Below are 26,009 nucleotides of genomic sequence, written 5' to 3'. Positions count from 1 at the left end.
AATTATGGATATAATTACTTAATTTAATATATAATTATGTTTTTTATTACAATTTATTTTTATTTTAATAATTATATTAAAAATGCCCACGTTGGTAATAACTACTTTATTAATTATAAATATTATTACTAATTTTAATTAATATAATTAAATATTTGATGGGAATAGGTATATAAGCAATGATCAAGTTGAAATTGAAGTGTCACTGAGCTATATTTAAATAGTTACAATAATCATGCAAATAGCTAAGCTTAATATCAATTGTAAAAGAGCTTAACATAACAACAATCACCATTCAAAAAGCTAAAACATAACATTGTCCCTTCAAAAAGCTAAAACATAATAGGTAAACATTCCACAAACCCATAACAATAACATAAAAATGTCTCACAAACTCATAATAGGTAAACATTCCACAAACTCATAACAATAACAACATTGTCCCTTAAAAAAGTTAAAACATAACAATAACATAATAATGTCTCACAAACTCATAGTTCTCCAATAACGTAATAGGTAAACATTACACAAACTCATAGCTCTTCAATAACATAATAATGTCTCACAAACTCATAGTTGCATTCAAATTAACAACAACAATAGATTTTTTTCTTCATCTTCACTTCTAGTGCTAGCCATGTCACAACTCAAATCCGGGAGTCTGCATTGTTACAAGCAAAATAATCTATTAATTCACTAGAAATCAAAACAACAAAATTAACAACCCATACAACATAACATGAAAGTAAATGGAATAACTTATTATAATGAACAATTTATTACCATCTTTGTATCTCAAAGGTCTCTGCCAATTGAACCAAAGAAATCATCTGCCCAAATCTTGCGAAGTTCATCATCTATTCCGAAGAACATTCGACCTCGTGCATCATCAGCCATTAAGTATTGATACACCATTCCAATTTGCCGTGTGGAATAGCCATACTCTTTTAGCTTTTTACATTCTGCTGAAAGATCTTTTGCAAAGCTCAATGATCGGGCTAGATTTAATGAGACTCAAAGGCATCTTTGAGGGTGATGGCTAATTCACGAATAGCATTGTCCTCATTGTTGGCCTTTGCGCTTTGCTTTTACCTTTCTTTTCTTTATGGGCTTGTTGTCGATGTGGGATCGTAGTTATTGCCGTGATTATGGATCAATGGCGAAGTATTACCATGTGCACTTGTCTCCCCAAAAGAAAAATTCATTGTATTGTTCAAGAGGGGAGAACTCGCTCGGCTCGGTGTTGTAGTCCATCTGTGTGCCAATAGTATTTCCAAATTGAACAGCATAACGACCTGTGGCTTGGTCATTACCACATATGGCCTCCAAAAGATCATGATCTTCAATTGTTTTGTTCAAGTATGGCTCATCTTGAGGGTGAATCTGTATTTCAATAGATAAATATCAACAACATTAATTGAAATGTTTATGTTAAAATAATAATAACAACTACCTGAACATAGTCTCTGTACTCTGCCTCGCCCATTACAATCATTTTAAGGTTGTTATCCCAACCCATGCCACTCATTTCTTTCAATCTTTTTATCCTTGCCCACCTTCTCCGTATTGTCTTGAGATGGTTGCTCACATTAGCTTCTGTAACTACCACACCAAATGCTTGTTTCATGGCTCGAATAGCGGCATGAATTGCTTGTGGTTTGAATCCCTTATCTACTTTCAATCCTTCTTCAACTTGGCTAGCCATGAAACGTATGAAATAACGACTTTCAGATGGTGTCCACCTCTTGTGTCCTGAAGTTGTTGTTGTGGTCCTCATAGCTGATGATGCTTGGCTGCTCTCAAATGCATCATACCCGTCCATTCTATAACACTGTTTAATGTAAACATAAAATAAATGTTTAATGCTTCCACATGAACAAAAAATAAACGGGACAATAAGCATCCATGTAAACAAGAAATAAGCAAGACAACAAGCAGGGCAAGGTCATTTTACAATAAGTCATTATACGACATTATTCATAGAAGCTTGTCACACACACACATATATAACTATTTATTAGCCCACATTTCTCCTGAAATTTGATCACGGCGAATGGCCCACTCTTGTGCTTCTTCCCTTTGCTCTCTAATGGTAGTTTGTGAAGTTTGTTGCGGTATCCAGTCATCCTCAGATGGAATAAGACCATCTTGACCTCCTGTAAGGATATAATTGTGTAAAACACAACATGCTAACACAAGTTCTGCTTGTGTCTTAAATGGGAAAAAAGGCCTAGACGCAAGGACTTTGAAGCGACCCTTTAAAGAACCAAATGCACGCTCGATAGAGGTACGTGCCGATGAATGTCGCAAGTTAAAAAGTTCCTTAGGGTTTGCAGGTGTCCGTGAGCCAAACTCTTTCAAGTGATACCTAACGCCTCTGTAAGGGGGTATAAAACCAGGTCTTGTAGCATATCCGGCATCAACCAAGTAATACTTCCCTAATTTCAAGAGATAAAATAACTTTAATAAGTTGGATCATCTTATTAAACTTATTCCATATCCTTCTATTTATAAAATAAAAAAGTTAGATACCTTCAGGGACTTTTAACCCATTAGGTCTTTCAAGTGCATCACGAAGAACTAAAGAGTCATGTGCAGAACCCTCCCAACCAGCTAGAACATAAGTAAAACGCAAGTCAAAATCAACAGCTGCAAGGACGTTTTGTGTTGGGTATGATTTTCTTCCCCGAAAAGCAGCTACATCAGATAATGGGACAGAAGCATGAATATGTGTCCCGTCCAAGGCCCCGATGCAATCCTAACAGTATATACTATATGTTAGAATTAATCTTAATGAAATATATTTTTTTGATGTCTTATATAATACTACCTTGAAGTAAGGATATAGCTTACTCCTTGCCGCTATATATGGTTGGGTTTGTGTACTTGGTGACCGCACATATTCATGCCGCAATTCACCAATTGCCCACAATACATGATTGAAGTACCTACTAACAGTCTCCCCTGACCTTAAGAAATTAGTGTGCAATAACGCCGATTGCGTTGGTTATGACCTATGGTGTGCAAAAAAACATTAACAATTGCTCCCTCTACGCTCATGTGCAATGTATCACGCAAAAGTTCTTTCCGACGTAAGATGCAACATAGGTTAAAAAGTGGACTTGTTCATACGAACCATATTGATGCTAGTGGCATCATTCCCATCTATCAACCTAGCTAAATAATTTTTCCTTATTTCCAATCTTTCACGTGATGGTTCTCTACAAATTTTTACGCCTTTTTCTTCCGCAACCATAGTAACATGGCATAGGCCACGGCTAAAAATTGTCACTTGTAATAGGTATAGTTCATCATCATCTTCAAAATGGTCCATCTAATAAAAACAAAATATATTTAGAACATGAAAAGAATCAATTAAAATAATAAATCAAACAATAACATTAATAACAACAACAAATGACATGTTCAAGCAACATGAATAATAACAACAACAACAAGATCTGCATCAATAATTAATCCCTATACAATTTCAAGAAACATAACGTCAATAAAATGAATAAATAACAAAGTTCAAGCAACATCAACAAAATAATGACATCAATAAATAATACAACAATAATAAATCCCTATACAAGTTCAAGCAACATCATTAGGACAATGATATATTCAAACAACATCATCAGGACAATGACATGTTCAAGCAACTCAATAATTAATCCCTATAAAAGCTAAATCTGGTCTCTATGTCAAAATAATAAACAAAGACTCCATGTGAATTTTCAATATACTATATTTATGTAAAATAATATATTTTTTTTAAATGAAATCATTTTCTATTAAAAAAAGATTAAATATCATGTTGTTTTTTTAACAAGTGAAGCAGGGTGAGGGTGCATAATACGTTCGGTGTATTTAGAAAGTTCACTCAAATTGGTTTGTTTATATTCGTTAAAAAAAATGAATACAAATACTACATCTAAACGTGCATTTGTTCTGACAAAGTTTAAAACCCTTAACTTAATTAATTACCTAATCAAACATGAACAAAGAAAGCAAACTGCCCATGTTCATGAAATGCATACAAGTCATGCATGTAAGTCATGCCAATGGTTGACAAAAATATTTTTTTATTTTCTAAAAAAAACATGTATTTTCTGAAATACATACAAGTCATTCCAATGAAACTATTTTTCATGAAAAAAGCCATGATTTTTGAAAATCAAGCTAGTTCTCATCTAAACTCCAATGGTTGACAAATTATTCAACCCAATCTATAACACATCATCATGAACAAAAGAAATCTAAAAATCAAACCACCCATGTTCATGATACATCTCCTTTACCTAGTTCTTCAAACCAAAATGTCCACCCTTACAAGTTTCACTCTAAATAATGATATAAATAAATCTAAAGCAACAACAATTTAACACAACAATGGCAAAAGTTGGAAAAGATCATCATCAACGACCAGCAGTGAGCACAACAAGATGGTGAAAAAAAGATAGAATATTAATGAAGAACCTGGGTCTGTTGGAGGTTGATGAAGCACAAGAATAATGCTTTGAGATCTAAAGAGTGAAGAGAGGAGAAGGAGCTGGAAATGGGAAAGTGGTGACGAGAATTCAGTCACTCTACAAGAAAGTCTCACATGATGAAGATTCCAAATCCAGTCAAACCCCATGTGAAGAAGTCTCAAGTTCAGTATTTGGAACTGCGCTCAATTTTGGCGTAGTTCCAAATTCACCCACACACAGTAGATGAGTAGTTCCAAATCCAGCTAACTTTTTAAATCCATCAAACCAAACAAGGTATTTTGAGAAACTTTGTAATTCCAACTACACTGAATTTTCAAATTCACCAAAACAAACACACCATTAATGAAGTTTATATTTGCAGATTCCATTGATGGGTGAGTTTTTTCTATTTATTAAATCTTTTCTAAATTTATATTTTATCTTTCATTATAGAGATTTGTGTGTGTTTTTATATACCTATTTTAATTTGATTGTTTAATTATTTATTAAATAATTTATTGCAAAATATTTTTGTCTGATTGATTTTTTTTATGAAAATTTTTTTTAAAGAAAAATTGATAGATATTTGTTTAGTTGATTGTTGTGAAAATTTAGATTATTCATTAAATTATTTTTTAAATAATTGTTGTATCAAATATTGAATTAAATTGTGAATTGTGTCAAGTTGTTTTAAAATTGCATTATTTGTTAGTTTAGTTCTTAATTGTTAGTTTTGTTAATGGTTAATTATGTAGATATGGAGAGGCTTTTTACACCAAAACCAAAACGTAATGAACCGAGAACACATGTTTCTTTTGAAGCAAGCATTATAACACAAGAAAGAATTCATGTTGACTTTAGTCCAAATGATGTCATTGTTGATCCTAGACTTCCAAAACTAGTTGAAGAGTATGATGTGGGGATTCGAGATCAAGTTTGGAGGGTGTATTTATTAAAATGTCTGTGTTAGCCATTTAGATATAACTTTCCTACAAAACCGCAAAGGAAATAAATGTGGGGCTTTTAAAATGCATGGTTTTAGAAGTTTGATTGCTTGGAATATAATGTGGCAAAAGAAGAAACCTATTGCTTTTATTGTTATCTTTTCAAGCAAGATAGAAATGAAGGTGTAAATGATATTTCTACAAGACACGGATATATTAATTTGAGGAGAGCACCTGAAGCTTTTAATCAACATGTAGGTCTATTGAACAATGCACGCAATGATGCTAGACAACATTGTGATAATTTTAAAAATCAAAGACAAAGTGTGCCACATGTGTTAGTTTCTCATGGTCGTCAAATGGAGATTGATTATTGCTTTTAGTTGATAGCTATTTTGGATGTTGTTTAAATTATTTTTGCACAAGGTTATGCTTTCCGTGGTCATGATGAGTCTTATAGTTCTAAAAATACAGCGAACTTTCTACAGATATTTAATTGGTATGTAAAAAGGTTGAGAAGAGTAGGAGTGTTATTAATGAAAATGCTCATGAGAATAATCAATTAACTTCTCCTTTGATAGAAAAATAGTTAGTGAATGCATCCGTAACAGAAACAACATTAGAAATAGTTAATGAAATTGGTGATAGTAACTTCTCACTAATTGTTAATGAGTCTTGAGATAAGTCAGTAAAAGAGCAAATGGCTGTAATTTTTTATATTTTATGTTATTTTTTAAAATTATATTTTGTAGTACTTATAAAAAATAATAAAACTCATTGACTGGCATGTGAACCGATGAATTTAGCCTGGTGCGCTTGTTTAGAGGCAATGGACCATGTTGGTATGTCAAGGCAACCTACCCAGGTGGGTAGGCTCCGTAGGTTGGGACGGTTTTGGTTCGAGGCCAGTGGGCCTAGTTACATGGCCATGCTCCTCTATGTTGAAATTTTCAAACAATAACAAATTTTAATAATCCATCTAATTTAATAGATGTATAATGATTTTAGATTTTTAATATCATTATTTAAAAATTACGGAAAAATCCATAAATCCACTAATTTAAAATCAAAATTTTGCATAAGAAATAGAAAAATATAATATTATAAATTAAATAAAGATGCAAATAAGAGAAAATTTCTCTACGGCACAAAATAGTTTCATAGTGACCAAAAAGAGTTGACTTTTCAATGGCCAATAGATCCCAATTTTTATTTACATTTTCATTGAAGTCCTTGCAGTTGCAAACATCAAATCCACATCAAATCGTTTTTTTATTTTTATAACACCAAAAAAGATGCTTATTTTATTTTTTAAGCTTTTTAAAAAGAAAAGAAAAATAGAAATGAGCAAGATAGATGGGTATAATCATTGAGATAGTCTCAGATTTTTCTCTCTTCTTTTTGGTCCCTCTATTTCAAAATGCTCCCGACTAGTCCTTTTACTTTTGAAAATGCTGCTTCACTTGTTAGACAGCTTCATTCAGCCCTTTCACTTTTTAAAAAACGTGCCCACCTAAAGGGACTAAGTAGGCACATTTTTAAAAAGTAGAGGGACCCGGGTTGAGCATTTTTAACTAAGAGCACATTTTCAAAAAGAGAGGGACTAGTCGGAAGCATTTCTGAGTAGAGGGACCAAAAGGAAAGAGATAGAAAAGTACAGGGACCAACTAAGGTATTATACCTTAATGACAATGCTTATTTTTAAAAGGTTACATGCCATCTAATCATCAAAATCATAAGAGATTAGCTATTTGATAGATACTCTAAATGAATTGATAAATTACCATCTCGTTCTCGAACTCGTAATAGATTGCGGACCCTAATAAGTTCTTTAACCGAAAAATGATAAGCAACCATTTAATAATCCGGACTAGCCATTCAACCATCGAACTCATAAGAGATTGCCAACCTGATAAGTGCTATGATCAGATTGTTAGTTTTAATCTAGATGTCCGTAAGAGATTGCGGACCTAATAGGTTCTTTAACTAAAATGATAAATAACCATCTAATAATCTGGACTAACCATTCATCGATCGCACTCATAATAGATTGCTTTCGACTGATAATCGCAATGATCGATTAGTAGTTACTAAGCTAGGTATACACTCACCTATTAGAAAAACATTGCAAAAATTATATAAATAAAAATCGATGCATACGGTAGTGAGAGAAATTTCTTAATATCAACTACAAGATTTAATAAACACCTAATTTATTTTCTTTTAATTAAATACATTAATCGAAAAATGTTATCTTTGATGTGTCCAATTTGTTACTCGGATCATCCTAGATCTTTTAGAGTCGAACAAAGATCCCACACCTTTAGATCGCATGCCGAAATTAAAAAATAATCTCCTTTTCTTTTCTAAAAATGCTGCTAAGATTAGAGCTAGAGAAAGAAATATTAGGGAATAATCTCACAAGAGAATAGAATTGTGTGTCAATGATTAGAGAGGAGTCGTATTTATATAAACTTTTTAAAACATGAGAAACATTATTCTATCATGAAGTCTAGACATAAATATGAGTCATAAAGCAACTAAATAACTTTTGTCTTCAAGCCCTTATTATTTTGATTAATTATTCAACTCCATCAAAATTAATCAAAATTTAATCTTAAGATAAAACTCTAGCCCAATTTACAATTTCACTTCATCCCACGAATTAAAATTATAAAATAATAATTTTAATCGTACACTCAAAATAATACCGATTCTTAATTTCAATTGGCAATGGGAGGAACTAAAGGGTGTGGGGGATACATTGCCAACCCCGTGGCCCCACTTGTAGCCAAATCAAATACAACTGAGTAGATCATTACAAACCTTTATGGTTATGATTACTATGTGTGTAAAAACCCTTCGTTCTTCTATCCCAACTAAGTGAGAGTCATGGAAATCGTCAAACTCACCAAACTCAATCATATGTAAATAACCATAATAGAGTAAGATTACCAAACTACCCTTCGTGTCTCACATGATTAGTTTGACTACCTTGCCCAAAGTCTTCTAATTTCACCTACTCATGATGGCATATGATACTATGCCATTTACTTTTGAGAGAATGAATTTCTTCTTGGAAATCACTCATAACTGCTACTTGTCAGATATAGCCACACTTCGAAGTTGATCCTACCAAAGGGTAAACTAATCCTAACTGCTCAACTAACAGACTAGACAACACAAGAACGTGGTAATCAATGTAGTTGTGATTTTGTAATGGGTTAATTATGAATGTTGTTAGGAATCAATATGTAATTTGAGGCATGGGTTGTTATAGGGTACAATATTAAGAGAGTGGAGAGTGAATTTCATATGAGATGTTTGTTATTATGCATCTGAGGAGGTTGTTACAAATCTATTACAAGCTCTCATAAAAAAGAGAAAGGAATAAATGAGAATATAGAGATAATGTTCACCATCAACATCACTCTCAAGGCCATCTGCACGGAATATAAGGGGTTCAGTGAAGCTCAACAAAATATAAAAGAAAATACGAGTTCAGACAAATAACATAATAGAGCATATACTCGCACAAAAGAAAGACAAGAAGATAACTCTCAGAAGGTGAAGCCTTTATGAGTACAAAAGTCTAAATACTACTAACAAAGCAACTAAGAGCAAGAAACTAAAATAACAGTCTCATGAGTGTGACGCCTCAAGCGTCAGTATCTGGAGCAGGTGCTGGTGCTGGCACAGAAGCAGATGAGACCTTCTCGTCAAGAGTCTGCTGAATATGATCAAGACGCTCCAATATCCGTGCCTGGTTCTCAAGGATGGTCGCAACGACAGCCTCGAGTCGAGCCAAACGCTCGTGAACTCGAAGGGAAGATGACTCAAGATCGGTTGATGCTATCGGAGCTGCCTCGGTGACTATGGGCTCGGCTGCAGGTGGTGCCTCTGTAGCCTCAGGAGGCTTCTCATCGTCCCCAGCTGACGATTCTACTAGTGCATATCCGCCCGAGCCTGTACGTCTCACAATGGCCATCAAACGGAGAGTAGCCAAACCTAATGGTGCCGGACTACTGACTCTCTCCTCGCCTCTGACCGAGCGGATAAGACCCATCTTGAACATAAGAAGAGTGATGTAGGGTCCTACAAACAATGCTCCCAATCGCAAATATTCACTCTGATGACGAAAGTAGTCGGCAACCACATATCCTAAGTGTAGAGGGACTCCATGGACCATGGAGTGGAGGTACAAAAGATCTATCCTGCGAAGTGAACCAGTACCATCCCCCCGACCTGTCACGGACCTGCTAAGAACAGCATGGATGTACCTGTGCGCCGGTCGAGTAAGTAATGAGGCCTTAGACTGGCCCGCGGAATACTGACAACCATCGAATAGATCATGGAAGACCTGGCCTGGAGTGAGATTATGAGGATAATCGGTGAGGAGCTCAGTGTACTAGATAGTATCAGCATAGTTCTGATAGTACAATCCGAGATATATCAAGAACTAGGGTCAAAGACATCCTATGTGGCTGACCAAAAGCGCGGAAACGAATGGCATTGGAAACGTCAAAACTGATATCAACTGTGTCACGATCAAAAGAAAATGAGGCAAGAACTTCCAAGGTGATATCTCGCCTGACGAGCTCCTGAATGGAGAATAATCGGTCCCAACCCCCAACACTAATAAGTGCTCTGACCTCCTCAGCAAGACCAATGTTCTCTAGTGCATCCCAGTCGATAAAGCGCGACTGTCCAATCTTCAGGTGCTGGAGACGCTCAAACCGCTGCTGATGAACGGGGTCAGGAAATTTGATTACCAGTGGTGGGGTCAGCTCCCTATCATGGTGAGAACATTTCTGGGCTAACCTCTTGCTCCGTGGTGGCATAATCTGCGAAGAAAGCACTTAAAAACATCAGTTCGGCATGAATATAGTGAAACTGGGCACCATATGCGCAAGAACAGCAAGCCGGGTAAAAAACAGGGCCAACTAGCCTTTGTTCCAGCCCACGCGGGCGTGTGGGACAACCACGCGCCCACGTGGGCGCTTGCTCGGCTCGCCGAGCGACCCACGCGCACGCGCGGGCGTAATCCGCTCGGCCGAGCGACCCACGCGGCCGCCGCGCCACGCGCCACGCGCCACGCGCGCATGGGCGCGCGTGATCGCCCGGGCGCGCTTGCTGGCAGCCGCGGCTCGCAGCCGCCCCGCCCACGCAATCGCATGGTCGCCCCGGGCACGCTGCCGCCCAGGCCACGCGGTCGCATGGCTGGGCGCGTGGTCACATGGTTGGGCGCGCGGCTCTCAGCCAAGGGCTCACGCGCCCGCGTGGCCCTGCGGCCAGCCCACGCGGTCGCGTGGGCAAGCTGCGCGATCACGTGGACGCCGGACTCTGGGGTTTTCGGGGGAGTTTGGCTCCTACGCCTCATACAAATCATTCTCATACATTGAACAAGTGTCTAGCATGATTCCCTATGAGAACTACCATAAAAATACCATGAAAACTCCATGAAAATGACCTTGAAGAACATGGAAAGGGTGGAAAGGGGTGAAGGCTTACCGGAGCAAATAGGGGAAGAAAACTTGGTGTAAACTCCGGCAAATTACCTCTAATCCTCCAAAAAGTTGAAAACAATTGGTTTTAGAGATCAAAACTTGAGTTTTATAAGAATGGAATGTGGAAGATGAAAGGGTTCTTTGAAAATAGAAGATGATGAATAGTACCCCTTCATATTCTTATAGGCACATGGGGGTGTGGATTTTCCACACCCCCGCGTTGGTACTGTACATGACCGCTTGAAAATTCCACGTGGCCGTGTGGACTGCAAAATTTCTGCAGACAGTCCAGAAAGTGCCTGAAACTCCAAATTAACACCAATTTTTCAACATTAAACATCAAATTCACCCTAAACCATGTTATACACATAAACAACAATTCAAATCACCGAAAAAAAAAATTCACGAAAACACCAGCGATCAACAAAATTAATCAAGACACACACTCATGAATTTATTTCTGCAGAATTTAAATTTTCAGTCTAAAAAGTAATTAAAAGCTTGGGTTGCCTCCCAAGAAGCGCTTGTTTAACGTCACTTAGCTTGACGTACCTGTTTTTACCTTATGGTGGCTCATAAAGATGAAAAACCTCTTTCGTAGCGACCTCCACACATGATGGACAGAAGTTCTTCATACTCAGGGAGAAATTGTTAACTATGTTACCGAATGAGGGAATGTCGCGCTCTTCCTTTGTGTGCTTGTCCCCTAATGTGTTGGAATACTTTCGGTGGCGACGTGTCGACCTCTTGACTCGGCGAAAAATTTGTTTCAAAAATCCTCCTTGAGGTTGCTCATTAAGGACTTGTTTTTCACAATTGGTTGTATCCTCCTCCTCAATGTCCGGCCACACCTTATATGGATATGGATTGAGAAATTCCTGCATATACTCATCAGAAATCTCATCTTTTTTTCAAGAGAATTAATGGAACCTCCGCATCTTCATTGACATCTAACACAACAAAATCTGCAGGAAAAATATACTTGTCAACCTTTACCAAAACATCTTCAATTATACCTCGAGGATGATGAACGGAGCGATCGGCCAGCTGTAAAGTCATGCGGGTTGGCCTTGGCTCTCCTAACCCCAATTTCTCAAAACAATGTGTACGGCATGACATTAATACTAGCTCCCGAATCGGCCAAAGCTTTTTCTTCCCCCAAACCTCCGATTGCACAAGGTATGATAAAGCATCCCGGATTTTTCATTTTGTTTGGGAGATTCTTCTGAAGCATTGCCGAACAATTCCCTTCTAACACCACAGCCACACTTTCTTCCATCTTCCTCTTGTTGGTTAAGAGGTCCTTCAAGAACTTTGCATAACGAGGCATTTGAGATAACGCCTCTACAAAGGGAATGTTAATGTGTAACTGTTTGAATAGATCCAAAAATTTCCTGTTTTGCACATCAACTTGGTCTTTCTTCAAACACGCCGGATAAGGGATCCTTGGAGTATATGAAGGAAGTGACGTAGCTGGCCACTTCTTGTTATCTTGCACCTTATCATTTGGCAGTTCTTGAGGAAATTCAGCAGTCTTCCCAGTGGGGGTTTTAGCTTGAAGAATTTCAGAATTTTTCTCAGTAGTGAGCTCTTCTGGAGCTCTCGACCACTTCTCAAAGTGATCACTTTCACTTTCTCCATTGGGTTAGTCTCGGTGTTACTTGGTAGGCTCCCTAAAGGTCTCTCCGCCAATGACTTCGCTATTTGTCCAACTTGATTCTCCAAATTATGTAAAGAAGCGGTATGATTGCGGAGTGTTGCCTCTATGTTTTGGAACCTTGTGTCGGTTGATTGAATAAACTTTGATAAAACCCTTTCTAATTCTGAAACTCTCTCTGGAATCAAAGATGTTTACTGAAACCCAGGTGGGGCAGTGGTCTTTTGCTACCCTTGATTGCCCTACGAGAGATTTGGGTGGTTCCTCCACCCTTGGTTGTAGGTGTTGCTATACGGATTACCTTATCCTCTTCCTGAATTGCCCACAAAATCTACTTGTTCACTTGCGGCTGAAGTTGTAATCGAGATAGGACAATCCGACGGCATATGTGAGCCCCCACAACCATCACAACTTGTGATTGCAGCTACCTTTGATGAAGTCAACGTGTCCAATTTCTTGCTCAATGCTTCTACTTGGGCTGCCAAGGATGTAACCGCGTCGATCTCATGGAGTCCGACCACTTTCTTCTTTTCTCTTGTATTCCATTGGTAGCTATTCAAACCCATTTCCTCAATCAATTGTCGGGCTTCTTCGGGAGTCTTGTTTCCCAATGTTCCTCCTGCGGCGGCATCAAGAAGTTGTTTTCTATTCGAGTTCAACCCATTGTATAATGATTGAATAACCATCCACTCGGGGAACCCATGTTGTGGACACTTCCGCAAGAGGTCCTTGAATTGTTCCCAAGTCTCAAATAACGATTCAAGCTCCATTTAAACAAATGATGATATCTCATTATGAAGTTTTGCCGATTTCCCCGGAGGAAAATACCTTGCAAGGAAAGCCTCGGCCATTTCGTTCCATGTTGTAATCGAGGCTCTTGGCAATGAATGGAGCCATTGTTTGGCTCTCTCCTTTAATGAGAATGGAAAAGCCCTCAAACGAATTTCATCATCCGAAACCCCATTGATCTTCAACATATCGTAAACTTCAAGGAAACTCTCAATATGATTGTTTGGGTTTTCATCCGCTAACCCATTAAATTGTGCGGACTGTTGAACCATTTGAATAAAACCCGGCTTTAACTCAAAATTCTGGGTTGCTACCGGTGGCCTAACAATGCTCGATTGTGTCTCACGAATTGTAGGCCTAGCAAAATCTGAAAGTGTCCTTGGTTGCCTCCCTTGTTCGGCCATATTTTCAGATTCTTCAACCTCTATCTCAGCTGGAAAATTTTGTTCCTGAACAGGTTCCTTACCCCTTCTACGAATTCCTCGCTCAATTTCAGGATCATCTTCAACCAATGTCGAAGGGTTCCCTCGGGTCATATCCTGTAGCTGAAATCAACGAAAAGAAACAATAAGAACGGCGAAAGAGATAAGTATGAAGTGGAAATAGTAAATAAAAACGTGAATGACTAAAGTAACCAAGTCCTAGTGTTCCTAATATCCCGTTCCCCGGCAACGGCGCCAAAAACTTGACACGCCCTAATATGCGTGTAAACCTCAAGTGCACGGGTGTCGAAGTAATAATTACCCTGGTGAGTGGGTAGTCGAATCCATAGGGAACGGAAGTATTAGTATTAACCAATTCTTAGTTATCTAGTCGAAATCAATGGATGTGATGAAATGAACTAATTGCAAGAGAATTAATAAACAAGTAAAGGAAATCTCAATCAATAAAGATGAGGTACCCGGGCAATGCTCCCCCTAGGATCTAACATGAAGCTCATAATTCACTAAATGCTTCTAAACCGAGTCTAATGAGTCGAGGTAATCCAAGAACAACCGGCCCTTGCCTCCAAGCCACCGGTACTAGTCCCCTATAAGGTCCCGGCGGAGAAATCACTCAATCTCAACACCTCACACCCCATATGACCGCAATACGCTCTAGGGACACCTAAGAGTGAAACTGATTCCTAAAGATAGATCCAACCCTAATTCCCGGCGAAAGATCTCTAACCCCCTACAAGGTCCCGGCGGAGAAATCTCTCAATCTCACGCCTCACACCAAATATGGTTGCATAGAGTTTAGGAAATACGGAGATCGGAAACACTCAATCGGAAGGGAAAGGGGATACTCTACTATCTCATGACTCACCCTCTCAACCCTCTTTAACCTTGAAGTTCTAACTCTAATGGAGACCTCTCTCACATCAAAGTAACAAATCAAGCGAATCCAATCAACCACAACGATTAATTAAACAAGCAAGCAATGGGAATACAAGATTAAAACTCAAATCAACTCGGATTGAATAGAAACATAAAGCAAATCATTACAAAAGCACAGATCCTAGGGTTCACATGCCTAAATACCTACTAAGATTTAGCCCTCCATGGAGCAAGTTACAAAACAATGATTATTTCAATGAAAAGCAATGAAAACCATGAAGTAAAACCCCCTTAAATTTGTCTTCAAAGTGCACGCAAAAACCCTTGCCAAAAGTCCCTCCAAAATAGGGTAAATGGCCTATTTAAAGCCCAAAAGCCCAAAACCGCGATCCAAACACTCTTCTCTTGAGGCTGCATGTCCGGGCACACGTCCATGTGGTAGGCTATAAAACTTTTCTTCATCAACATATCTTTGAGAGGTCTTGCAATCTTCACAAAGAAAAGGAACATGAAGATGTGGCTGCCTTTGTGCCCTTCCAACTAGTGAATTGACTTGAATCTTCTTGGAAGTTGGCACACATCTCCATGTTTATGAACTCCTCTCGTGTCTTGGTCCTTGAATTGAACAAGAACTCCCAACATTGTGTCTTTATAGCCTATCTTTGCTTCCTTTTTACTCTTCAAGGCATTCACAACGTATATGCATAAAAGAACACCAAATACACAATATGAAACATAAACCATGGTAAAAATGATGCTCAATGCATGTAAAACATATATAAAAATATGTTTACTCAAGCACTTATCATGAACGCTTTGGGTCAATCCTTTGTAGAAGCATTGAACCTCTATGCAACCCAGTAAACCGTGTTGTGGGAAATACCTCAAAAGGTCCTTGTATCTCTCCCAAGCTTCATAGAGTGTCTCCCTATTTTGTTAGTAAAAGATGCTATGTTATGCCAAAGCTTTGTTGTCCTCCCCAGTGGAAACGGAAGCTTAGCCAACTGATCCAAAGTGGCGACTAAAGCCCTAGGAAGTGTTTGCAACAACTCCTTAGCCTTTGACTTAAATGAAAATGGAAAGACCCTCAAATGGATAGCATTGTTGGAAACCCCATTTGGCTTCAACATATCATAAACTTCAAAGAAAGTGCTTAAGTGTGCATTAGGATCTTCATCTGGTAAGCCATAAAATGAACATGATTGTTGGACCATTTGGATGAAGGTCGGCTTGAGTCCAAATATAGTGACCGAAATAAGAGGTCTTACTATGCTTGATTGGGTGTTGTCTACTGTGGGTCTACCATGGTCAACCAAAGTACTTCATTGTCCTTCTTTCTTCGGCCATGTTTACTGATTTTGTACCCTCAGAGTCTTGAACCAATTGTCTTACTCTCCTATGCAATGTCCTCTTCATTTTTTAATCTTGCTCAACAAGTCTTGATGTGCTTGATCAGGTCATGCACAAACTGCTAAATGTTTAACAAAAAGAGATAAGATCAATAACAATCCATAACTAAAAATCATAATACAAAAAGAAAGAAATAGCTGTAAATAAAAGAAATAAAAGAAAAAAAATAGCTAGTATAACAAATAAGAGTATTATAAATATATCTAGTCCTTGGCAATGGCGGTAAAAACTTGATTAAATGTGGAATACACATGCAAGCGTATGTGTCAATTGAATTAATACATGTAAAGGACCAAAGTCAAATCCACAGGGACTAAATATTACTAGTACTATCTCTATCTTGGCTAGCTAACTACTAATTATAGGTCAAGTTAAATTCCAAACACAAGAATAATAAAATAAATAAAGGACCAAAACAAAGGGAAATGCAAACTAGAAGTGATAAGTGCTTGTGTATGAGTATTAATTATATACTTTTCTTACATTGAGAATCACTTTTATCAGATTTTATGGCTCATTTGTGTGTATTTGTGTTCTTTTGTGCATTTAGGGTTGTAGAGACAAGTTTGGAAGAAAGGAAGCAAAAATAGATCATGAAAGCAATTTTTGAGGAATCTCTTGTATCGAGCAAGGATTAAGGCACAAGTTGTGATCATAGACATATGGATGTGCGCCAACCTCCAAAAATGCAAGTGAATATACAAAGTGGAGGGGCACAAAGGCATTCACACTCATATGTTCCAACTTGTGTAATGTTGTCAAAAGCTTCGTTAATGTGCTTGAAAGGTGGAGATGCAACGTGATCAACTGCATGGATGTGTGTGCCCAACCGTGCAGCCTCGATGAAGAGAATGAATTCGGGAGTACTTTTGCAAAGTACTGTAAAAGTAATATAGCAAATCAGTGTAGTAAATTACTGTAGTGTTACTGTTCACAGTGCATAGAAAATGAGAAGCCTAGAAATTCACACGCCAATGTGAAAATTCCACATGGGAGTGTGAAACCCCGATTTCAGGCCTTTAAATACTGTTTCGAGAGTTTATTTGGGGGACCTTTTCCTATCTACTACCTATCTTTTGCGGAGAACATGGCTAGGGTTTAGAGAGGCTTTTGCTAGGATTTTTTAGTTTTTCTATGGCTTTTGACATCGATTTCTTCCGAAGGAGAGTTGTTGGGGGAGCTTTCGTCGACATTGATTCGGTGAGGTGCGCCCTAGGATCGACAGAAGAATCTTTGGAGAAGACGAGGCGGCTCTTGAAGACCATCAACACGGATGACAAGGGGGTTATCTCTATGAATTTCTTGCACTTACTTTGATTTCATCTTTGACTTTGTATTGCTCCATGGAGAGCTAAACCCCCAATGGGTGCTTAGACTTGTAAATCCTAGGATGATTTTGTTTCATTGACTTCGATTATGTTTCTTTAATTGATATTTTAATTAAGTTTCAATCTTGCATGCTTATTGTTGTGATTTTCCCTTAGAGTAACACTAGGGTTGAGAATCCATCTAGGTAACCCTTTGAAGGGGTGACAACTTCACTGGGGTTAGACTTAGCGAGATTGAAGAGGGTTGAGTGGGTGAGTCGAGATGTAGCGGAACATCCCCTTTCCCTTCCAAAGTGATTTATCCTACCTCCATGTTCCAAGGTTCTTTGCGATCATGATAGAGTAATGTGCTAAGAGACCTTCTCCATTGGGGCTTAGTTGCATGAGTGACAGAGTGAAGTGTTGAGTTATCCTTAATACTGGGGCTTAATTGTGATTAGGGATCTTTCGCCTGGATCAAAAAGTTACATCTAAATTAGGAAATAGGGTTTATCACTTGGAGTCCCTAAAACCTTAAGCAGTCCCACACAGTGTGAGGTGTTTAGAGTATCCCTTTCCGCCGGGGCATACTGTAGAGGGCTAGTCACGGTTGACCTTAGGTTTGGGACCATTTATCTTTGGATCTCCACAACTCATTAAACTTCAATTAGGAGGCATAATATTAGTATTGCACTTGAAACAATAGTTCTAGGGTGAGCATTGTCCGAGTACCCCATTTTACCATCGATTACCTCTCTTTATTCCTCTTGCTTTCTCTTTTCTCTTCTATCTTTATTTGCATTAGTTTTTGAATCAAAATCACAAATTGGTTTTCAGTCTAGCTCTATAGCAATACTTCTTATTTCTGAGCATCTATTCCCTGTGGATTCGATTACCCACTCACCGGGGTATTTTATTACTATGGCAACTCGAGCACTTGAGGTACACACACACAAGGGGTGTGTCAAAAAGCAATAGGTGAAATGGTACCATGATTGACTCCACTTGGGAAATTAGTGAATAAAGTATTGCAATTTAATAAAGATAAACCCCTAAGCTTAATCGGATAGAAGGAAATCAAAAATACACTAAGTGCTCTCTTGAGGCACCGTAGTGACTAATCTTATACTATGGTAGAAGTGGGCCTGTCCTACCCCTACCTTTGCATGATTGCAATGAGTTCTAGGAATTGCTTGTCAAGAATCAGTGATAAACTATCAAGATTCTAATCTAAAGGTACATGGTGCCCTAACTATCTCTAATGAGCAACAGTGATATCTATTTATCTATGTAAGATCTTCTCCCATGGATCTCTCGATACCTATATGGAATTAAAATGGTAGAGCCTCTCTCGATACGCAAAAACCAACAAGATAAACAAAGATAAATCTGAAAGCCGAAGGTAATCTAAGTTAAAGAGCAATAAAAGAATGAAAATATTCCCAAGCTACATCAATCCAGGCACCCAAGGAATTTAGCCTTCCATGGGGCCTTGGTTCATAATAAAAAATGTAAATCAATCTCTAAAATATTAGATATATGAAGAAAACTCCCTCTCAATGTGATGATGTTGGAGTCGATGTGAGCCGTTATCATCTCTAATCGATCGTCACTCTAGCGACTCCTTCAAGCGACTCCTTGATACCTTGGAAGCTCCTTGAAACCCTAGCCAATTATCCTCAACTTCTTTCCAAGAAATTCATCCCCAAAATCAGGTGCCCTAAAACCCTTGAAAACTTCTTTTTATAATTACAAGAATCCACTGATCTTACTTGTGTAACTCTCAGGACTAGTTAAGAAACTTGCATCCCCAAAGTACACGGGTGACTGTACATGCTTGTGTACTACTTGATCTGGGCGTGTAACTCTGAGGTAATTATTGTGCTTTAGCTCTTGAGTTGTACGACCATGCACTCTTATTCTACCTATGTTTTCATCTAGAACAAGCTTTGCAACTCTATGGATGTACACAGGTGTGTTTTTTATTTACACGGCTCTATTCTTAATATAACTGTGATCGGAGAGTATGTGACTGATCACACGGTGTCCATATGCTTCTTAGGCTACTTCTCTACCAAATTCTACATGGGCCAATACACAGTCATGTACCCTGCCTGTGTATTTCTCTGTTTGTTGTTTTTGTCCCCATTTTACTCATAATTTCCTTCCTTTGGCTTTTGTTGTGTTATTTTTTTGTCCTGTGAGAAATAATGAAACAATTAAGTACCAGTCATCCATTAAAATATACTCTTGAGGATCACTTAAGTGCTAAATAAGATCAATATAATATGTATAATAGAGCACTTATCAGAGACCAGTCATCTTTGAGCTGTATTTCATGTAAATGGTTGATTATCATATTAGAGAATTCTATTATCCCATTTCTTTTTAATGGCAAGAAGATACATCTAAAAGAAGAGGAAAGAAGCAAATAAAATCAGGAAGTAAGCAAGTCTTGACTAGACCAAAAGATGCATGCTTAGTTTAGTGCCTTGTTAGGCTTGCTCAATCTTAGAAATGGAACACTGGTAATGGTTATTTTTTGCATGGTTATTTAACTTAACTAGAGAAATTGATGCATGAGATGTTTTATGATTGTAAAATTGGGCTCACCCCAGATTGAGTCAACATTGAAGTTGTGGAAAAGGCATTACCATGCTATTTTAGAGATGTTGGACCCACATGCAAGTGCCTTTGGCTAGAATAATAATGATAAATGCATTGCTTGTGACATTGCAGTTTCAATGATTGAGTAATGGTAATCTTATTCTAATAGCAAATGTCCTATTATTTATCATTCCTCTTATGTATGTATTGTTTATGTGTAAAAAGTTTTGTTTGTTTGTTTACATAGTCACCCGGGGGCTATAAGTAATAAGCCTTTTCCATTCTTAGAGGAGTTAGGCCAAGTCTTTGGCAAAGATCGAGCCACCAGAGATGGTGATGAAGCTCCAGTCAATGCTTTTGAAGAAATTGAATGTGAGGAAGCTATGACAACAATTGAATTTTACATGAATACGATGGATGGTGAAGAAAAGCAAGTGTTTCCTGACGGACGAGCTATGGGTGTCTAAATTATGCAAATATGCACTTAATACTATAATTGGTTCAAGATATCACAAGTGTATGGGTCATCAAGTAATACCTCATGGATGAACAAGATGGGCGTATTTCCCCAGGAATGGCAAGAGGCTCCTATTACTTCATTGTCTCTTAATCAATAGCCTAATCGTTAACATTCTTTCTTTAGTTCTGCTTGTACAACAATATTAAATAATACAACTGGAGATAATGTTAAGCACACTTTGAAGAAGTTGGGAGTATGTACTAAAATTATTTTGATTATTAATTATGGTAGGTGTTAAGTGTTAATCATGTTCTAGGTTCGAACCAGGGACATTCAAAGGCCTAGTAGCCCCACTACCACGGTGACTAGGTCTAAATCGCTAAAAACTTGAGATGGAATCTCTTCCACCCCAACCTCCTATCTTTGTCTTAAGTATGGGAATCCCTCGAGAAGAGACCAATCTAACCCTAAGCCTAAAGGACAATCAATCCCTAATCCGAAAACCTAACTATGCCTAGCCTCTTTGAACATGCATAGATCTATCATGTCATGGGTGTCATCAATATGGGGCATATCCTCCTCATCCACATTAACTTGTAACAATCAATTAAGAACATGCAATGATTACGAAAACTAAAACAATTTATATTAATCAGTCAAGATTCATAAATAATAACTGAGGGACCTAGACATACAATTCCCCTCGAATTAGGTTCTTATGGATCATATAAAACGAAGCATCAAAGCACAAGAGAACTACAAGACCAAATAAAGAATATATAAACATTTAATGTATTCCTAAACTAACTCTCTCCAGTAGTTCTATGAAGATGGGGATTAGAGAATCCTAAGATTGTCTGATAATGTGTGTCACTCACGCCCCTCTAATGATGATCTTTAAAGATGCATGTCACTCGTGATGTTCTCCAATGATGCTCGTTGACATACTCTTGAGAAATCCACCATAATCCATTGGAATATGGAAGAAACGCCATCTCTCGCCACTCAAATATCCAGAAATCCGGCCGTCCTAGCTTCTTCGGCAAAAGAGTCTCCTCAAATTAGAGAATACTGGGATATTTATAGTAATAAGCTTTGCCACGGCTTCACCACGGATGTTGTGATTCCCGTTGTGAGTAAGTTGTTGCTTGGCCTCCAAGTCACGTCCTGGCACTGTCTTTGGGCGTTATACGCCTTGACAATGGCCGTTATGGACTTCACAACAACCGTTGTAAGGTTGTTATGGCTTCTATGTTGCTACCAATGAGCTCATGCTGCCACGGCTTGATCACTGTAGTGGTGAATGGAGACAACGTCCATTTTTGTTGCCATATAGCCCGTTGTGAGTCGTGGTGCAGCCTTAATTTAGCAACATGCTTTATTTTGCTTCAAAACATCCTCAAATTCAATTTTCTTCCTAAAACAGAAATAAATGTAGCTGTGAACAAAAAAGTGAAATTTCATCCTAATAAGGTGCTAAACAAGTATAATTTCATGCTAGATGCAGTGTAAATGATATAGAAAATATGATTAGTTTAGCACTTAACATTCGCTAAAGCCCAACTCATGCAACAATTACAAATGGCAATAATAACAACATTTCCACAGTCCTTCACAACTAGTCTATCACATGGTGCACCTACTAAAAAAAACCTAAAGTGTAGACTCTCCCTTAGCCAAGATGAACTAATTATTGAATAGTTTGAACTAATTTCAAATGTGTTGCAATAGTTGTAATTGAACATAATTCTAAATGTAGGAAAAAAAATTAAATACCTCAATCATTTTCCACATATCCTCTTTGTAATCATTTGGCATTAACCTCTAATCATCATAATTCAATGGTGCATATATGTCATTTCGTGCGTAACCAAGAAAGTACTTAACTTATTTGCATTATCTTTGACAGGCCAGGAACTTCATTGTTTACAAATATTTGTATGTGTCCTCCTTCACATTGACTCCAAATGTCATTGCACATGGTCAGGCTCTACTTCTTTTTCTTGTTTTGTTTAAGTCTGTTAAATATTGTGAATATCATCTTGATAAATATTTCACCTGAGTTATTTTGATTTGTGTCGATGTCTTGATTTTTATGATTAGTTTGATTATACTGCAACTATCGCAATTGAGCTAATGGAAAACCTGTTACTAAACCACCTTGTATTTGATAACTCTCTGTTGCTAGACTTTGTTTGAATTTACGCTTGTTGGTAGCAATAATCTAATTTGCAAAATTCCAAATACTAAATAACTTACGAATTCTTAAACATTTAAATTACATTTGAATAAAAAATGAAAATACAGAAATAGTCATTGATAATAATATTAAAAATCAAAAACTTACATGCTAGAAGACTGAGATACAAATGGAAATATACACTCATATTTCATGAAAAAATATCAATGATATTGATCTATAAATTAATAATCAAACCAATCATTCGCTTCCATATTTTGTGTGTTGTCAGCTTCACCATTCTCTTCATTATTAAGAATTTCATTTGAGTTCCATGTGGATTTTAGAGGAACATCAATAATCGTGCCACATGTGTCATATCTCACCCAAGAAATATTCTCATCTGTATCACCCAAAGCACTATCAATTAAGTAACCTAGTTGTTGAAATTTCACCTTGTAGATATGACTCTATATCTTTGGAACATTCTTCTTCATTCATGTCATAATAGTATCTTGGAATTGTTTTAATAATAGCATACCAATCAATATCAATAGGGTCTTGGACATAAAAAAACTTGTTCAGCCTGAGCTGCCATTATAAATGGCTCATTTTCCTCCATTAGTCTTGCAAAATTAACTAATGTAAACCCAAGATCATCAACTTTTAGACCCCTCTCATTTGATACCTAGTCACACTTAAATGGCGTAATTTTTTTCAATCCAATAATCTAATTCTATAATCTCCTTCAAAACTCCATAATATGTCACATTACCATCAATAGGATGTTTATCTTTAGCTCTTGCAAAACTTTGAGTCTTCACAATTACAGCTACCCCATTGTTTTGACTTTTTCTCTTATTCTCAAGTTCTTTAGTGTGAAACCGAAACCCATTGATAATAAAACTTTAAACTTTCTACCAATATTAATTGGAAAGCGTGCCAAATATTTGAAATCTTCTATAATTTCTTCATTATTTGAATCATTATCTTGTCAAACCTACAAGCATAAAGCAAAATTTATATAAAGTAGCTTAATTGTATTATTAAAATTCTAATTAATATGATACATTGATAACTTACTTTGTTTGAGAACTATGCATGAAAAATTTTATTGTGAATCCATATAAAATAATGCAGTGTAGCATGTGGATATTGGAGTTTGAGCAAGGTAATGTGTCTCCAACAATATGAATACATATAAATAAAGAAACAAAACAATTGTTTGAGAAAATCAAAATTTTCACAATTAGCTAATTTGTAATGTCGTACTCAATGTATGGTGTGACAATATCACAATTGTTCAATATATATTTATGTGCCTTTAGCAAAGTATCATGTTATATTGTGATGATTTCTCCTTTTTCCAAAGGACAACTTTGTATTAAAAAAATAGATGATCCTTCTGCACTAGACCTTTCTTTACAACTTTCAAGCACATCATCATTCCTTATTGGTTGATTGAGCCTTGTTTGAACTCCTTACATGTATCTTGAATAGAATGTCACACATTCTTTTGCTAAGTATCCTTCTGCAATTGATCCTTCAGGTAGATTTTTATTGCGAACATATGACCCTAAAGGGCATAAGGACATAAAATTAAAATAAATGTATAAGCCTATATATGTTTAATACATGTATTTTTAAATATATCATAAATAATTTATGTAATTAGATTACCTTTCAACTGGATACATCCAACAAAAATGTATAGGTCCACAGATCATGACTTCACTGGCTAAATGAATTATCAAATGAATCACAACAACAAAAATTATAGGTAGAAAATTATAGAAGAGCAATACAAGATTCCAATCAAATCAAATCATGTGCTCAACAAACTTTAGAACACAATTGTCTAAAGAAGAGCATAATTCAATTAAGACTGATTTGACTTGCTTAAGTAGAACTCTTCTAATAACCAATGGAAAAAGCTATTGCATTAAAATATGGCTCTCATGACTATTGAATATCATAACCTTACGTTGCTTAAGCTGTACACACCTGGAAATATTTACAGCATATCGATCTAGCACTTTCACCTTTTTTAAAACTTCACAAAATATTTGTCTCACTTTGTTGCTCTTTGAGAAGCATGCAGTAGGCACATAAGTTTTATTCTAGATATATTCAACTAGGTGAAGCTCCAGTCTTAAACCTAAATATTTTAGATCTAAACGAGCTTTTAAACCATCTTTTGATTTGCCTTTAAGGTTCAATAAAGTTCTAAATATATTATAGGAAACATTTTCTCACTGTGCATCACATCGAGATTGTGATGCAATAAATTATCTTCCCAATATAACAACCTGAAAATATACTTATTTTCTTTCCAACCATGCTGTAAATTGGATTTACTGCTCATTTTTCCATATGTGATCTTGTGACCTTGTAGCTCATCCAACCCCTCAACACCAGACAGTGGCTTAGGCTATACGTAAATTCTTGGGTGTTATCAAAAGAGCATGCTTGACAATGAAAGATGTGATTAGAAATTAAACATCGATGATGACCCATGTAATAATGCTTTCTACCATTCTTCAAGAAAAATGAATGAGTGTTCTTATGACATGAAGGGCATGGTAAAGCACCCTTGGTACTCTACCCAAGCAAATTTTGCATACCCTGAAAAATCACTAACATTCCATAATATTGCATACCATATTTTGAAGTTCTCCTTAACTGATGTATCAAAACTATCAATACCAAGTTCCCACAATTCTTAAAGCTCCTCTATTAAAGGTTCCATATATAAATCAATACCATTACCCAATTGTGAAGGTCCAAAAATAATTAATGATAACCTCATGTAAGGTTGATTCATACAAATCCATGGTGGTAAATTATAATGAAATAAAACAACAGGCAATGTACTATATGAAATAGTCATTGTTTTGAAGGGGTTAAAGTGATCTACAGCTAAGCCAAGCCTAAGATTTCAAGAATGTGAGGAAAAATCTTTATGCAAGGAGCCAAAATTTTTCTAAGCAGGAGAATCTACAGGATGCCTTAAGCATCCATCTTTTGTATATCTTTCCTCATGTTACCTCATGAAAGATGTTGTTTGAGATAACATAAAAAATCTCTATAATCTTGAATTTAATGGAAAGTAATGAAGAACTTTGACATGGACTTTATGGGAATTTGACTTTGACTTTATTTTTTGGTTCATATGAACTTATTTTCCATCTACATACATTACAAATAGGGCATTGACTTTTATTTGCATGCTCCTTTCTAAATAAAACACAATCATGAGGACATCCATCAATCCTTTCATAACTAAGACCTAACTAAGAAATTTTTTGGTCTCAAAAAATGACTTAAGTAATATTTCACCATCAGGAAGTACCTC

The 26,009-nt window shown here is 36.8% G+C and overlaps 1 protein-coding gene and 2 non-coding genes across 3 annotated transcripts; 2 read left to right on the top strand and 1 right to left on the bottom strand.

Moving 5' to 3' along the window:
* Positions 1-1,167: 1,167 nt before the first annotated feature.
* Positions 1,168-1,822, bottom strand: LOC120265158. The gene is made up of 2 exons (XM_039273049.1): positions 1,454-1,822; positions 1,168-1,383 (listed from the first exon to the last, which is right to left on the bottom strand). The coding sequence occupies exons 1-2, from the start codon at positions 1,820-1,822 to the stop codon at positions 1,168-1,170; spliced, it is 585 nt and encodes a 194-aa protein (XP_039128983.1).
* Positions 1,823-13,279: 11,457 nt separating this feature from the next.
* On the top strand, positions 13,280-13,385 carry LOC120266235. The gene has a single exon (XR_005538077.1). It is a non-coding gene; the product is annotated as a small nucleolar RNA R71 (small nucleolar RNA).
* A 2,168-nt stretch (positions 13,386-15,553) lies between these two features.
* On the top strand, positions 15,554-15,659 carry LOC120266213. Its single transcript, XR_005538055.1, has one exon. It is a non-coding gene; the product is annotated as a small nucleolar RNA R71 (small nucleolar RNA).
* The last annotated feature ends 10,350 nt before the right edge of the window (positions 15,660-26,009 follow it).

This window comes from Dioscorea cayenensis, chromosome 7 (genome assembly GCF_009730915.1).
Source record: "Dioscorea cayenensis subsp. rotundata cultivar TDr96_F1 chromosome 7, TDr96_F1_v2_PseudoChromosome.rev07_lg8_w22 25.fasta, whole genome shotgun sequence".
NCBI lineage: Eukaryota > Viridiplantae > Streptophyta > Magnoliopsida > Dioscoreales > Dioscoreaceae > Dioscorea > Dioscorea cayenensis.
The sequence above is the reverse complement of the archived record's forward strand: the minus strand, read 5'-3'. Positions and strand labels throughout refer to the sequence as shown.

Excerpts from the sequence above, each read along its gene's own strand:
- LOC120265158 (XM_039273049.1), bottom strand. The coding sequence starts at position 1,822 with ATGGACGGGTATGATGCATTTGAGAGCAGCCAAGCATCATCAGCTATG. Across the intron at positions 1,384-1,453 it reads AGTACAGAGACTATGTTCAG|ATTCACCCTCAAGATGAGCC; the intron begins GTAGTTGTTATT and ends ATTGAAATACAG.